The sequence below is a fragment of the Marmota monax genome, unplaced genomic scaffold (assembly GCF_021218885.2).
Source record: "Marmota monax isolate L192 unplaced genomic scaffold, Marmota_monax_Labrador192_F-V1.1 WCK01_AAM20220418_F8-fsc00061, whole genome shotgun sequence".
NCBI classification, from domain to species: domain Eukaryota; kingdom Metazoa; phylum Chordata; class Mammalia; order Rodentia; family Sciuridae; genus Marmota; species Marmota monax.
The window spans coordinates 3,657,180-3,674,957 of NW_026695230.1; the positions used below are offsets into that span (position 1 = coordinate 3,657,180).

The 17,778-nt window shown below is 32.3% G+C and overlaps 2 protein-coding genes across 8 annotated transcripts in view; one reads left to right on the forward strand and one right to left on the reverse strand.

Moving 5' to 3' along the window:
- Positions 1-5,504, forward strand: part of Svip (small VCP interacting protein) — a 66,601-nt gene extending 61,097 nt beyond the window's left edge. Inside the window, exon 4 of the mRNA XM_046438086.2 lies at positions 4,840-5,504. Within this exon, the coding sequence (XP_046294042.1) occupies positions 4,840-4,860 (21 nt within the window). The 3' untranslated portion in view covers positions 4,861-5,504. The remainder of the gene's footprint in view (positions 1-4,839) is intronic.
- Gas2 (growth arrest specific 2) overlaps positions 1-17,778 on the reverse strand; it is a 124,421-nt gene that overhangs the window by 50,842 nt on the left and 55,801 nt on the right. For all 7 annotated transcript variants that reach the window (XM_046438081.2, XM_046438077.2, XM_046438082.2 and 4 more), the window contains 3 exons: positions 14,168-14,231; positions 8,110-8,251; positions 868-975 (listed from right to left, as the gene is read on the reverse strand). In XM_046438081.2, coding sequence (XP_046294037.1) covers positions 868-975; positions 8,110-8,251; positions 14,168-14,231 — 314 coding nt within the window. The remainder of the gene's footprint in view (positions 1-867; positions 976-8,109; positions 8,252-14,167; positions 14,232-17,778) is intronic.

Below are 17,778 nucleotides of genomic sequence, written 5' to 3' on the forward strand. Positions count from 1 at the left end.
AGCAAGCAAGATATTTTCACTTTATAGAAATGAGAGTAGAGTACAGTTCCTTTGAATCATAAGCTCTGTTCTTTAGAAAATGACTAAAAATAAGCAGAATACTTTTATTAACTTAAGATTTCTGGGACTATATCAGTGCTGTATTTTTAATTTTTTTTAAAGGAGGCATACTTGACAAAAGCCACAGATTTATTGTGAGATTAGCAATAATCTTTTGAATACTAGCAAAACATGTTCCAAATGAAAGGTCTGAAAAGTTTCCTTACTTAGTCACCATTACAAGTTATAACTGTCCATGATTTTAACTGGGATCATTGTAAAATGGACAGAGATTAGTACCAATCTTTCATTCAAACTCAGAAAACAAAGTAAGACATGGCCGTCACTACCACATCATGCCACTATACTCAGCATTTGTTTTTTTTTCCTTTGATCCATAACCCAGACTTCCAGAAAAGTCATGTTGAAATCACTTGAAGATACTCAGCACCGATATGATCATCACTTCCATTATATGAGATATGGAAGACAAGGGAAGAATACTGTTTCTATTTCTCATGTCAAAGATAGAGTAGTTGTTCCTAACAATATCATTAAATAAAATAGTAATATTTTTGATGATATTTTGTCTCTATTATCTCTGTGTATTTGCATATACATGAAAAAATACAGATTATTTTATTATTTAGCCCTCAGCAGTACATTATCATGTATATTACTTTTAAAAATGTTCATACCTTGCATCTTCATTCCAACCAAGAGCACTTTCTAAAAGCTCCTACTCACTTGTTGTTTTCCCCTGTCACGTTCCTTCAACTCACGTTTTGAATATCCTCATACAGAACAAGATAACAAGTAAAAGTTTACCCTAATGAAGAGAATCTTTTCTCCTACTCGGTATCTTCCTTGAGAAAGCCGCTCCACACAGAACTTGTTTGGGCATTTGCAAGGAGGATCTTCTGAAATTCGTTTCACCTGAAAAAAAAAAAAGCAAGAAGTTCATTCTTCTTAGTAGGGTTGCATATAGATGACATTTTTTCAAAAGCTTCAAAGCTCCTGGGCAATTAATAATTTGAAACTCATTTTTTAATCTATGGACAGAATGTGAGCACACCAATACACTTTAAACCACAACTATGCAAAGGTCAGATCCTGAAAGTCTATTTTAAAGGCCAATGAGTGCACTGAGCTATAGGCTGAATGAGAAGCGTGATGATGTTGGAGGATGATGATGAGAAAATTAATTGGCACCATAGGTATGATGAGTTGTGTTCTATTATTTTCCAGATTTAAAAGACCATGAGCATTGGGTTGACAAGATTAATCTATTGAAAACAACACTAAAGTGATTCTAGGTTAAACATATTGAAAACTAGGACAGAATACATATAAACAGAAAGTTATTTCCACAGTATAATCTTATTATACTGTTTTACTCACTTTCAATAAATTAACAATAAATTATTATTTAAAATGAGGCTATTTCTTCATCTTATTCTGACATCTCAAATTCACCTAGATTCACTCTGCAGTTCATACCTTTTTAGTAATTCCTACCTACAAATCCGACTTCTATGGCCATATCTTAGATTTACACACATTTTATGGAATATGTGGCTGAATATCAGAGTTTTATATCTAGTGTGTCTTATCCCCACTTTTGAAAACTATATAATCTAAATTATATGTGCACAATGTTTATAATAATTGTTACCATCAGAAGATGATATAATAGTCTGTGATTTAAGAATTAAGACTTATGTTTTATTTTCTGGGACTTTTCAATTCTGTGTCTCATAACTGTGTTCCCTCAAACTAACCAAGCAAACCCAACCCAATAATCTTTGTTTAGAGGAAAAGTTTCCAAGGAAGATTCAGAAAACTATAAATGATGTGCAGAAGCTAAACAGAACAAATTCAGATTCTGACCAAACTGGACTGGATTTTTCTCACCCAAATTTTTTGACAAAATGTCAGAGAAATAGAAAGGGAACTTTGCACACTGTTGCTTGGAATATATAGCCATTGTGGAAGAGAGTACAGAGGTTGCTCAAAATATCAAACATAGAATTACTGTATAACACAGCAATGTCATTATTCATCATATATATATACATATATATATATATATATATATATATATATATATATATACATATATACACACACACATACAGACAAAAAAGTATTACTCTTAAAGCTAAGATGGGGAATGAACCTACATGACCATCTATGGATAATAAATAGAAAATGAAAAAATTGTATTTATAAACAATGGCACATTACTCAGTTATAAGAGAATCCTGCCATTTTCAAAAACACGGATGAAATGAACTTGGAGGATCACTGATAATTTGAAAATTGAAATAAGCTAGGCACAGAAAGACAAATGTCTCATAATATTGCTAATATATGGATCCTAAAAGATCAATTTCAGTATGATGGTGGTTACCAGAGAATGGGAAGATTAAAGGGTTGGGAAAAATTTGGAGATATTAGTCAAAGGATATATAATTAACAGTAAGATCAGAGAAATAAATTCAAGGAATCCAATGTACAATTTGGTGACTACAGTTAATGATGAATGTTGTATTCATGAAAACTGCAAAGAATGCATATTAAGTTTAAACAAAATGATATATATGCAATATATTGAATTTGTTAATTAGTAAGATTTAACCATATACACACAGATATATATATATATATACACATATATATTTTAAAGCATCTGTTATACATGATAAATACATACAATGCTATAAATAAAATAAATATTTTTTTAAAATGAAACAAATGTTGATTTGGAGTTCTTACTGACACATGTGGCTCATTGGAAATCTTACTCTTATCTCTTCAAACTTCATTCCCTTTTACAATCCATGAAACTTTGAGAATACTTTTTTAAATGACAGAGGAAAATAGAGTCTTCTTATGTAAGACTTCAGTTTGCTTACTCTAGAATATATTTCGGTGTCAAAACTTCATCCACATTTTGCTCATAATCATTCTTTAGATGTTAGTTGTTATCATTTCTATGATAATAATATAATTAGTTTAACAAAAACTATGGTACCTAGAATTTTGTCATTAAAAAATTCAATTTCTTCAAATAATAAAATATTTGACTCCAGTCTTTTACCAAGCAAAAACTGTACAACAGTCATACATGAACTCACTTGCATGTTGGTGTAAATGAACAACTTGATATTGTTATAGCAAATTTCCAGAAATAAAGAAAACAAAAGATAATAGAAGGAAAACCAGAAGGGTGAAGGAGTTCTAAAATAAAATTTATCTTAAGATCCATATATTGTGCCTCAACGAAAATATAATAAAGAAAAAAACAGTTTTGTTTGTTTGTTTGTTTTTTAGGAAAAAACAAGGGAATCAACTTTAGGATACTCATTTCATCCATCCATTGAGCCATCCCTAATTTTCCAAAAATAAACTTATTATTCTGAGTTTTTTTTTTAATAATTGTGTATTATATCTCAGTTACTGATAAAGTTTAATTTGTTCTTGCTAGATTGAGTTCCTTAAGGGTTAAGGTAGCATTTTATAGCATTTTTAAAATCCTCGGTATAAAGCACAATGCATTAATGGTATAAAAATGTGTTTGATAAGTTAATATTTAAACATAAATGAACAGATGAATAGGAACATGGATCTATATAGGACACAAAGGGAAGTTATTAGAACAAAGTAAGACTGGATTCAAAGGACTGTAAAGATGACTTTCATGTAAAAAAAAAAAATGAAGGAAGTGCGTAACATTAAGCTAGTGATCAGACCTGTGATTCTGAACTCTTGAATTCTTCCCACTATGTTATACTTGGTATATATATATATATATATATATATATATATATATATATATATATATATATATGTATATCTCACCCAATCACCCTAGAATTAACAGAATTCTGCCCTGAGAGAATTGCTTAAAGGACATTCTTAAATGGGATGGTGATACTAAAGCAAGAAGTATGAAAGTTTGGTAATAGTAATGTCATTTCCTTGCAGGAATACAGAAGCACAGTGATTCATGAGGGGGCAGTCATAGGACCGATTAATATGTCTACATGTGAAATTTTCAGTGTTTCTCTATGCATATCTCTTTCCATGTGTGTTTAATAAATATATTATGTGTATATAATTATGGTATATATGATAAATATATATATATAGTGTGTGTGTATGTGTATGTGTGTATATATATATATATATATATATATATATATATATATGGCACAGTTTTATTTATCCCTACAATAGGGCTTTCATAAGAAAAGCAAGGATGAATAAAAGGAGGGTGGGTGGAAGGGAAGGAAACTTTGTTCTTTGGTCACCAAGAAAATCAGACAGCATCAAAAATGCCACAGGCCTGAATTTGAGAGGCATCATGATAAGCACATTTCTGCTTGCAATTCACTAAGCAAACAGTAAACTGATATTCAAGTGGTTCCTCTGCTAATAAATGACAATCCCAAGTCTGTATGGGAAGCATTTGCATCTTACAGTGTCCTTAGACAAAACTGTTAGTGTCAAATGAAGTAAAGTACAAGGAACATTTTCTCAAGTGGCCTGCCCTTCTCTAATGCCTTCCTCACTTTGAAAATGGACTTTATTTTTAAAATCAAGGTGTTGTGTTTTTGTTTTTTTTTTTTTTTTTGTAGTAGTAGTGTAAGAGGTGGGGGCAGAAATGGAAGAGACAAGGCCAGGATGTGGACTGTGGAAATATATTGTTAAGTAAACAGTTACTGATGACATCTTTGCTTCTTCCATTACCTTGGGATAAGTCAGAGTCTGGCAGGTGTTCTGTTTTTGGTTTAGGAACCCAGCCATTTCTGCTGAAATGAGATTTCAAGAGGAGCCTGATTACTCAGAATTATACTATCTCTCATCCCCAGACTGCGGAAGTTGATGGAGAAGAGGAAGAAAGTAAGAATGGTTTCTTAGAACTGTATTCTACTCATTGTGTGGGAACTAGCTCAACTCGAGGGAATGCAAAGAAGAGAACTAAACATGACCCTGCCATTCTATCACCGCTGAATCACTCTATCAGGACATCTGGAGAATAAATTAATCTCAATGGGCTTCACTGTGTTTCTTTCATGATATTCTGACTAAAGAAGGTGGGTTGTATTATCCCCCTAAAAGGTCACCTATTTTTTTTCTTCCACTATTCCCCTAAGTATTGAACAAGAAAATGCCAGGAATCATTGAAGGTTTCAAAATTGACAGTTATTACTGAGACCATTGTCTGGAATAATCTTAACACTGGTCTTCTTTCTCTTCCTCTCCTTCCCTGTCCTTCTCTTTCTTATTTCTTTGTTCTCTTCTTTCTTCTTTTACTCCTGCACTTCATTATCCTCCATTTTTTTTTCCTTGTGGTTGTAGTTAATAACTTTGCCAGAGTACAAAAAGTCTATAATACTAACGAAATGCAGGAACTTTGCAAGCAATCTCTATTTTATATCCTTATTCTAAAACACATATTGGGGTGCATCAGTTTCAACTCTCAGCTGCTGTATATGCCTCACATGGGGTGAAGCAGCTGTCATAGGAGCTATTTCCTTTTTATATTAAACATATGAAATTCTGATTTAAACCGTTAGTGAAGCTCAAATTACTTTTCTCTCTGCTTCACTATCCCTGAAATAAAACACTTCAGTGAAAAGCTATACTTTAAACAGAACAAAAATAATTCAATACAGTTTTCCCTAACGTAGAATGAAGGAGACTGTAAGAGACTTGGTGTTCAAATGAATTTGGAAAATTCCAGGTTAAACAAGATCTTATTTTGGAACTCACAAGAGCTTCTAACATGCCAAAGTGCATTTCGAAAGTCTAGGTGTAGAGTACAGTAAGTTGTATTTCTCAAACTAACATAAACATGGAATTCTTTTCTCCATGGGGCATGCGGTGGTAGTGGTGCTTGACTAGGCATCAAATGGTGCTTGAAAAATGGTAGTTTAGAGGCTGCCAGAACCCTCTATTCTGGACGGAAGTAGTACAGAAATATCTACTTTGTATATTTCTTGCATTCGATTAAAACACCTTAGTTAAATCAATTGTTAAATTCTCAAACACTGGTAAACTTTAAAGAGGGTTTACAACCTTTAACAATGTCCTCCACTCTGTCCAGCGGAAAGAGTAGTATTTTGAATAGGGGGAACAGAAGCAGTTTATTTATTTATTTATTTTTCAGAAGTGGAATACTGGCAAACCTTCTCCCAAATGCCTTTCATAGGTATTTCACTATCTTCTGGTCTTCTTCCTTTTTCTCCCTGTCTCAAGGATAAAGGATGGTCAGATATAAGCTAGGGAGAAAAGGGAACCATCCAGCTACTTCCTCCTAGTTCACACAAATGGCTTCAAGTGGCAGTGTCGTCTTCTGCAGAGCTTCAGAAGAGCTACGAAGTTCACATATTTCCAGAGCACATGGACAAACCAGATAAAGAGAATAAAGAAGAAGATTTTTATATTTTAATTACATACAATGGATAATTTATCCGACAAACGTGGTACTGAAAAGATTCAGATTACAATATGTTACTTGTCTTCAAAAACTAGGACTGCACTTTGAGAGAAATGGGTATGAATTCCCCAGAGGTAAATGCCTCATTAAATATATACAAATACTTAAGTAAACAAGAAATGATTTGTCATTTTGCCTGGGAATAGATTTATATAGAAGGTAACACCATGTGAATTTTAATGATGAAAAAGTATTAAAAAGTAGATTTAAAAGAGGAGGAGGAAAAATAGTGCAAAAGCAACAATGGCTACATCAAAATACAGGACCTGCTCTAGAGGACAAAATGACTGGGAAACACACATTGGGCCACAGTATGAAGGGAATAGGTGGTGTATGAATCAACTTGGGCTTTAATATGGATCTTATGGGGGAACACTTACATAATTTTAGCTGTTTCTGAGTTGTAGGAACATTTGTAGGGAATAATTTCAAGAACCAAGTGATCAACAGTGTCAAATGTCAGAAAGAGCATGATGTGAACACTGAAAAAGTCATTTGATTCAGTAATTGATTCATTGGGCTTTATATGGTAACATTGACCAGAAGCAGTCTGGAACCTTGACTATTATTCATTAAAGAATATGATTGTAGGTCATAGCTGAGAGGATAAGAATTAAGAGTAAGTATTTTAACCCTGAGACACACATTTATAAGAAAAAGATTGAAGGAAAATATTAACCCACAGTAATTCTAAACCAAAAATTAAAATTGACAGGCAGAAAGTAATTCTCATCAATATATAAACAATGCACCAATATGTGTTAATTAATACAATGTTTCTCAATTTCCTTACTCAAAATATATGTGAATGGGGGCACATTCATAAACATAGATCTAATATCTTATCCTAACCAAGAACTACTTAACAGACAACAGGAGTAGTTTGAGATTTTAATTCAATCTATTTTCTCTTATACTGTTTATTGTGATTATGAGGGTAATATAATAATATTTCCTAACTGCCTAAAAGTGTGATTCAAGGACTCTGTTTATAGAGACCTCAGAGAGTTAGATAAAAATGTTTTAGATTCTAGGCTCCTCCTCTTCTCTCAGCAGGTTCCATAAAGCTTCCAAGTTTCCATTTCTATACTAGGAAACCTGCATTTCAGATAGGAGAGAGCTCTTGAAAAAACAAGGATAGACTCTGGCCAATAGCAGGCAGTCAATAAAGGCTCAGTTATCTTCTCTATTATACATTTGCTTCCCCTTCTTTAACAATCCTCAAGCTTTTGTGCCTGGGACTTCTTGATATGTGAAAAGAGGAATGGTAAACTAGTAACAATGAGGCTTCAGTGTTTTCAAATGCCATTTTCAAGGAGTTATTTTCCTAGAATTTTAGATGCTACTCAACAGAATTAAGTAGCACTTTATTTTAAATGATTGGCTGGGTTCTGAATTTTGAAATGAACTGTAAGACTACCAACTTTTTCATAGAAGTTAATATAAATTTCAAGGACAATGAAATAAGGTAAAGCTCAGGTTGATATGCGCTATTACAAAATATGTTGAGTAGTTAAAAAAAAAAAAGTAACTTGTCCAAGAAGTCTGACCAATTTACTTACTGCATCATCCAGTAAGTTTCCTGTACTCTTTTTCCCAGAAGACTTTGATGAAGGAGAAGGTGAAGGAGAAGGGGCAGAAAGTGTTTCTTCTTGTTCAATTTCTTTTTCCAATTTTATCAAACCAGGAGGTTCCACGCCATACCTTTTTAAAAATACCAGATCATTATAATGCATAACTTCTAATGATATAATTTTCATATATTACATTTGATTATAAATACCATAGTAAACTGCTGCCTTTTAAAAACAAAGTTAATTTTTACTGGCATTGAAATGGTAAGTTTTCGAATTAGCCTCCTTCAAGCACAGGGGAAAACACATAAACCTGCTTTGTATGTATACATGTCCATATATAAACACAGACATGATGATATACTAAAAATGAATACAAATCTTCCATGCAATAAGTTGATGAGTCAATTACATGAATAACTGTGGTAAATCTCATCTAGATTTTGCCATTACCAGCTTTAACAATATTAGTGCTGTGATGAAACTCCTATTTTGAACACACATTTGTTAAAGGTAGAGACAATATCAGAGTCAGGTTTGAAAATAGTAACACCTCAAAAATAAATATTTCCCCAGAGCAGTGTCTGACACATGGCATAACCTTTGAGATTACTTTTGATAAATTATCTATCCTAATAAAGGCTTCACAACTAGGAAACTAGAGCACTGAGGTTCTAAAGCCAGTCTTCAGTGTTTTTAAAATAATCTACCATAGAATGAGATATTGTTAATGGACTCAAATTAAGGTGTTATTAAGATGGAAAGTTATATTACCATTATTATAGGCTTTACATATAAATTTGCTATAGGCTTTCTTTAAGGAATTTTTCTAAAATTGTGGGAATATCAGAAATATCTCAGGACCAGAGCTTGTCAGATCAAGTTATCAACTCAGCTTTACTACTCACTGTCAGATGAACCTTGGCAGGCAAACCCTTTTTAATCTCTCTAGACTACTGTGGGTTCTTAGTTCCATCAAGGTATAAATTTGGGCTATGTTGAATGTTCTTAAGAGAATAACATGAACTTGGTAGTGAGTCTGGACAAACTTAACACACTAGAAATCACAGCCAACTAAAAGTCAATCATAAGTGAAAATGTTCTATTTGAAAGTATAAATTAGGTCAACTGGAAAATATGATTTAATTTGTAGTTGTAGGTGGACTCATGCCACCTTTTAGGAACAGGTTGCATAAGTTTTGCATTTTTTTACAAAGTGAAATGATAATAAATGTACTATTAGAGTAACAACAGGCTCAACTCCATATCCAATACAAACAAAGTAGAATAGACTTGAATAAAATTGGTAACAAAGTCACACATGGAAAAAATCTCACCCTGGAGGTTTTTCTTTATCTGGGAATGCTGAAAATTAGCTATGCCATTGAACATACAAAATCAACACTAAGCCCGAAATCTCTGCTTATATTGGCTTTTGAATACTTCAGGCCGCCTAAGGTATAGTCAGCCAGTCCTGAAATGCACACTTAAATGCAATTCATTGGCTTCCTGTCTGTCTGGAGATGTCAACAGGCTGTAAATCTTGGAAGTCCCCTGGGGTTGGGGGTTTGCACCTGCAAGCCAACTTAGTCATCAAATAGGTCTTTTTTTTTTATGTTTTACAAAAGGCTGCTTCATTTTTATTTCCATGATTACCTTTATACCACTTCACATCCTTATTTTGTCTATAACGTTTTCACAAATTTATACAATTCTCCATTCTTTTCCAACTATAAGATTTTAGAGTTTTAGAAGGGGGTAGCTGTTGTTCTCAAACAGAATAAGGGTCAAATTAAAGACAGCAGGAAGGTGAATCTTCTGAAACCAAATCCTCAGACCTGCAGAACTCAGTTATAAAACAGCGGGGTAAATTCTGAAAAGACAAATACTTATTTTTGCCTCATTTTGAAAAAATACAAGAAGATGCTAGGGAAAGGGTCTATAATTAATGATATGGATGGATTTCTCATTTTTCTGGCACTTGATACAACTTTTGAGATTGATCTGATTGAAATAACTAAGTCCCTAAACTGAGCTCTGAACTAGGAAATTTACTCAAACTATTTAGTAGACTATAGTTTTCAAACAAAGGACATCTGGAGTCTATTTTAGTAGGGTTAGAGAGACAAATTTTATAGACAAATGAAAGAAATTTCCTCTTTTTAAGGCATGTAACAGATAGTTTATAGATTCTTGCAAGACAATTTTGCTCCATTCAATTTATATTTTAAAGCAACTTAAGGGTAGATTTAGATTTGAAAAAAATTCAAATCATGTGAAAGTACATGATATTCTTAGCAGTCAGTTCAAGTGCTTTAAATGAGTCACTTAATAATCTTGATGTAAGAATATTTTCTTTTAAGTAACATTTCTTTTCATTAGTTTAGGAATTGAAATAGAAGATTAAAGAAAATTCACACAGGATTTTCTTTTGAATGATCATAAATTATGTTCCAAATCAAAATAAAAATCAAATAAAAAGTTCTGTTATAATCTTGATTATTCATTATGGCACCAAACCAAAGAGACAATCTTAATTGTGCAGTCTGGATAAATGTGAATTCATAGTAACTTTTTTCTTTTTTTTCCAACAATTAATGTCAAAACACTTTCATTAAAAATATTTTTGAGGTTTTATTGACTTGCTTTTGCTGAATCTTTTACTTTTTTATAAGACCAAAACATATTTTACGTTCAGAAATTGACATCTGTCTGAAATACTAGTATAGAGACTTCACTCGCCAATAATGATAGCTCTATTTAGCTGAAAATAAAAGGAAGTTTTACCCATGGGAACAAAAAGTGGTCTCATTCTCCCATCTCAGAACTCAGAAAAGTTCAAAGCCATCAAAGGAGTCTCAGTAAGTGTCCCCAGGAGGAAGAAAGTGGCAGAGATTCAGAAACATTCTGAGAATCAATTCTAAGTGACATTGATGCTTTTAAGATGGTACTTTTGAAATTTGGAGAAGTAAGTGTTTGGAGTCAAGGATAAGAAAGCATCATCTCTCAGTGATGAAAATCATGACTCCTAAGAATGCATGGAAACTCTGTTGAGGACCAAACTCATCTGTTTGATGAGAAAGCTAATGTTGTAGTTCTTGAGAACTCTCTCCAGATTACTAAAGCTGTTTTAATTCATAAATGAATTTTCATTCAAAATAGTGTATTTCTCTGTACATTAGTGAGGAGAGGAGGGAGCAAATATTCAAACAAACAGATACAGATAAGAAAATATCTAGGATAAAATGTAAGAGTAAAAATGTTTTTCCCTTTTGTTCTTTCAACTACTGTGTTTCAACATAAAGGTAAGGTAGTGAGAGTTGGTTTATTGGGTTGCTGTTTGTAAACACAATTGAAATTTCATAATAAAACTTCAAATGTATAACAGAGAAAGATTAATAGACATTTATACTTAATGTTTCATCTATCCAACCAATGTTCAAGTATTCAACATCATCCTGCACATAATAACAAAAGCATTAACATGAGTGATATTTTAGCTTATTTTCTTCTTTACTGAAAAATGTGCAGTCCTTCATACTACTCAAGTAGGTGAAGAAGAAACAGAAGAAAAAAAAAGCAAAAATTATTAGTTAAATATCATAATGTATGAGTTATTTTAACCTTTACTTATCTCCATTGTGATATTCCTAAATTGTTTGTGATGTATCTTTTATAATTATGACTGATTTTATCACCTCACATGGTCATGAAGTACAGTCAAACATGGAATAACCCTGAATGACAATAATATTAATATATTTCTAGTCAGAGGGAACCTTTCACATGGTACTTCACCATGAATTTGACAACTGACAATGTCTCCCTTTCATTAACCAAGATTCTAATGAGTTTAACATCCTGTGGTAAAGGACAAGACTCAGAAGGAGGAAAGATGATTTCCAGTGTCATTTCCTCAGAGAATATAGCCCATCTTCTGTGAAGTCTTGGCCACAGTTAAAAATGTTTATTCCTCTTAGAGTGTCCATGTAATAAAAAGCATAATAACAATTACATAATTACAAACATTTGCCTGAAAACAGGCAAATAACTACAAATTAAATGGGACAATAATGACAAATCCCAAGCTGATACTAGAGAGAGTAATTCCCCTTATTTATCTTCTACCTTTCAGAAGCAATAAAGGAACAAAAATGGAATCTGGAATCTTAAACTATTTTAATGGCATAACTAAAGCTAAGAATGTCCTATTAAATAGGACATCTGGACCATCAAAGTTTCTTTTACTAGAGCATTTCAGTGGCAGATGCTGATTCATTGTGATTTTATTTCATGTCTAGTGTTCTCATGTATTTTTAGCTTCCCCTTTCTGAGGGGATAGCTGCTGAGTCCTGGGTTCTCCTTAGACTCAAGGCTGTTTTTCCTGCAGAGGAGAGTCCCCAGCCTTTTGGTGGAGAGCATTTGTCAGGGTTGCAGGAATAGCACTGCCTTGACCCTGCTTCTTCACAGAATTCAAGGATGTGGCAGCATTCAGGGGAAGAGGTCTTAAAAACAGCCAGGCACCCAAGCTTGAACACACTTCAGTTGACCATGGACTAGGGCATCTCCCTGGAGGTCATTGCCCAATTATCAGAGAAGGGTGTGATGGAGAGTAGGGAAATCCCTTAGCAAAACCTTGACTCAAATGGACTTTTTAACTCCATACTGGGTGAGTCTCAGTAATATGTAGATTGAATTTAAAAGCATTAAAACAACGCTTAACCAATTATTAAATCTTTAGTAAACTATTGCGATGAAATAAACTTCACAACTGTGGCACACTTCTTTAAAATAATATTGACTATGATGATTTAAAGAACTTAGAATTACTTCTGATTACAGGTTAATTTATTACTGGATAACAAGCAGATAATCAAAAAAATTATCTATTTGTTAGCAGTAAGTTTTCTATCCATGCTATAATTAACTGATTTGCCATGCTATATTTTCTTTTCCTTGATTTTTTACATAAATTCCTCACGTGAAAATGTACATTCAGGGCTATCTCTCACTGTATTTTAACGGTTCACCAAATCCTAGCCCCAACAGTATATCCAGATTTAGACCAGAAAACATCTTCTAATTAATTCTGGCTTTTATTTTTCATCAAGACCTCTTTGAATATTTAAATCTTCATTTCTCATTCTTTGAGTTTCATAGGACTCTCAAAAGCCCTGTGTGGTTGGCAAGATAATCAATGGAAAAACATGAAACCAAAACAACTCAGCTTAGGTCCCTACCTCTGCTTATTTGATATGGTGGCTATAGTTAAACTTTTTTTCTTCTAGGAGAAGAAAATATCTATATCTAAATATGAATGGTATCCTACAAGCTTTTCTTTAGTAAAAACATAAAGATGGGTATCATTGTACACATCTATGATACCAGAAACTTGGGAGGCTAAGGCAAGAGGATTTCAATTTGAAGGCCAGCCTCAGTAAACTAGTAAGACCCTGTCTCAAAAAAAAAATAATAATAATAATAATTATTATTATTATTATTTTGTTTAAAGACTGAAGATGTGATTCTGTGGTGGAGTGCCCTAGGGTTCAATTTCCACACAGTTCTCACCACCCCCTAAAGAAAAAAGTCATAGAGAATAATTTAAAAAGCTATTTCATCCACTCAAATGTGGAAACTAAAAGAGCTGAGGGAGGTGGTGTAGAATGGGGGAATAGAGGAAAATGAACAAAAAACAGAAACTGCAATTATTAAGGAGTAAACAACCAGCAATGGTAGAAAGGAGTAGAAAATAAGAGAAGGCAGGAATAGACTTTCTTCTAAGAACAGACACATGCCATATGGAACTTCACTGTACTAGATCCTCCTCCACAATCCCCTTAAGTAAGCTTTAAATGGAAAACGTGTTTGATTCAAGTATATTTGCAAATGCTTACACACAGCAACTTTGACAACAAGATTTTGATGTAAAGAACCTTGGTGGCATGCTTGTAGTTTGAACAACTGCTCTCAAGATGTCCATAGCAACCTCTATCCATAGAGGAGGCAGGCTAGGTCTCAACACAGTAGCAGTTGTTTGACTTACCTGGCTGCAATCCGGCCAAGCTCTAGCAAACAGAGACAAACTTCTCGGGGTTGCTTGTGGAGGACTAGAAGACAAGACAGAAATAGATACATTTACAATAGAAGGGACTGTAAAGTAGCTCTACAAGGAACAGACTTGCTGATGACTGCTGCCCCTCCCCAGTTCCTCTTGATCCCAGAAAGTGAGCCAGTATTCATTTTGACACTCACAAGCTCTATCTTACTAGTTTTCAAGACACTGCTAACCCTTGCCCCCAAAAGCTGTTAGTCTCAGAAACTCTCACGCTAAGTAATTCTCATCCTGAACATATTTTTTAAAGGAGTTAATATTAGTAAGTCAATGTTAGATACATGGATAGCTGTCATTCTGATATTTAAAAACACACAGCACACACAGACTAGATGTAAGACCATCCTTTTTAATATCTTGGATCCACCCTTTCCCAGTGATTCTAGAAAAAAGAACGCAAACAAATAAGGATACAAATTGTAAATTACTCTCCTTTATTAACTTTCAAAGAAGAATGTCAAGTGAGACCCTGAAATTTGGTGTCTTCTTCTAATCAAATATGATTATTAAATAATGTTTTAAAGAGATACTTTTAACTGTGTTTTATAAATATAAATCAATTTTGTAAATGTGTATCAGCCACCTGTGTTTATTAAATGAGCAAATTGGAAGATTTCTTTGAACTGATATTTCTATTTTAATATTATCTAATAACTTGATAATTCTGATTTACTGTAAATTTAATATAAATGTAGCTTTGGCTACATTTCATAATATTGACAAATCATACTTGTATTTGTTGAGCCTAATAAAAGCATGTACTGCTTAAGCAACCACTTTTAAAAGCTTGATCAAGATATTTTTAAAATGTTATTTGTCATTTAAGAAAAGGAAAAGAGATGTTGAAAAAATTTTTCTCTGAGGACACTCTTTACCAAGTTTTACAATTAGTGTTCTAATAAAATATTTGCTTATTAATAAACTTTAAGAAAAACAGCAATATTTTTAAATTCTTGAACATAGAATTTTGTAATTTTTCAGGATTATTTTTACTTCACTTAAACATTATAATTACTTCTCCTTACAAATTATGGCAATAACTGTATATGGCTCTCTGATGCCATGATAGAATTTGCTAAAAATGCATATAAGTAGAAAATAATACTTTTACTTAAATAATAAAAGTATGTGATTCCATTTCGCTTTAAACAGACATGTGAATTATTCTAATTCCATCAGCAGTGTCACTTTAAAAGAATTGATTATGGAAACTAGGAATTAGAGAATATTTCTATTGTTGATGATACAAATTTTAGTTTTAATTGGTCACTGGGGAGTTATTACAATATTCTACTAAAGGAAGTCTTGAGTTACTTCTAATTAAAGATCCTTCATATAAAAAAATATTTACTACTCTCATTTCAAATGAGCCAGATGACTGTGGCTAGAATAACAACTTTATAAGATTTTGTACATTAAATCAACTTCTGAGCAAAGTAACATCAGGATTGTAATATCACATAAATATCAGTTCCAAACAGAGAACAATAACAAATATCATAAAAACTAAACAAATGAAAATCGATATTCCTGTCTTAATTATCAATTTATTTAGATTTGTAGTTTAAAACAAACAAATAAACAAAACAAAACCATGTCCACGACATAAAATAACAAAGAGTTCTGAGAGGGAGGAAGAACCCTATAAAAACCAAGAAACAGAAAGAAGCCTTGAAATACCCTGCTGATACCCTCATCTGAAGTGAAAGTAGTGTGAAGCTAGTAACTAAAGCCTCAGGAGCTTTAGGTACACTTTCATGCATTTCTTGATAGAAAAAGTGTCAAAATATAAACATTATTAGTGAATTGACTCAATGGTGTCAATGTGCAATCAATAACCAACTACAGGAAGTAATATTTGACACAGATATAAAAATACTTTAACCAACTTACACATATTCTGAGGATGATATAAGTATTGGTGTGTAAGTAGGTGTTTTATGAAAACTCAAACTCATTCTGAAGAAAAACAATAACAAGGGCCACATAAAAATGAAAATTTGTCATGAAGGATGCATCACTATTGTGGATCTCTTTGTTTCTTGTTTGTCAAATTAAACAGATTTCGCCTTCTAAAACCCAAATGTTGACTCTACATGGTATTATAAGAAAATCCATTTGGCAAAATAAAAAAAAAATAATAATTTTTTTTCATTTTAACAGAACCAACCTATAAAATTTGACATGAACATCTTTCCCAGTGTAATATTTAAGGAAAATGCTGACAAAAACTTGTTTCACTTTCAAGTTTTCTTAGAAATACTGCCTTTAATAAAGTAATAAAATTGCTTCAAAATATACCTATATTATTGTTTCACAGGTTAATGACTTTTCAAACATTGGACATACCATGCCTGGCTTAATGTGCCCCCCGCCAAAATCAATGATTTATGACTAGTAAGGAATGAATGAGATAATCTAGAGGTGCATGATTTGGCACAACGACCAGATCTCAGTAATTCCTTAGTTACTATTATATCTCATAATATCAAGGACGACGATAATTACATGGTAGTGATAGTGGTTGAGACAATGCACAAACTGAAATAAGATTAATTTTACCTAGAAATGGCAAGAATTTATAAAAATAAGTATTGAATAATAGAAATAAGCACTCATATAACATTGTTGTGAAATTAAAATTCAAAAATTTTTAAGTAGTATGGGTATGTATAGTGTGCTTAAGAGTTGACTCTTATTTTTGTACAAAAGCAAGTTCTAAACTGAATTTAATAGATGGAAAGAATGTAATGAGGAAGTAAGGGGCAATGAAATTGACAAAATTATATTATGTGTATCTACAACTATATTACACCTAATCTTACTATTTTGTATATGTATAATATACTTATAAAAATAATATAGTATTTGTGGATTCAAGCCACAAATATCAAAGTGTGAGCTCTAATATTTACTACTTGTGTTATTTTGGGAAGTCATTCCATAAAATCTCACTTTTCTAAGGAAATAAGATATAGCCTACCTCACAATATTTTTTGTGATGATTAAACAAAACAATATTAATATATGCTTGGCACAGTACTTGTTAGGAAATGCTTGCCCAATATTAGCTCCCTTCATTATTCTTTTTTATTTTATTGTTTTTTATGATTTGCTTAAAGATCATTCTCATTTGCTTCAGCCACTGAACATTACTGTTTTTTCCTATGTATGTTTTATTTGTGCACATATAAAGTGTCAGACCCTACATGGTAGAAGAATAAATTCTGAAATGAATGAAACAATTACTATGGGGATACAGTAATTTAGAGTAGGATCACTCTATGATAATGTGTATTTTTAAATATTTTATACTATATCAGAGATAGCGCTAATTTCAATCAAGTTTTATATTAAACACATAATTTTGGCCAGTATGTATAGACAGAAACAAAGTAAATATTCTTTAGCTATTATAAGTATATGTTAAATATAAAGTTTAAGTAACAATTACAGTTGGACACATTTTATTTTCAAGACACCAAACATCCTACCATTAATTTTTCTTTGAGAATAATTCAGTTGAGTCTACAATCAATAAA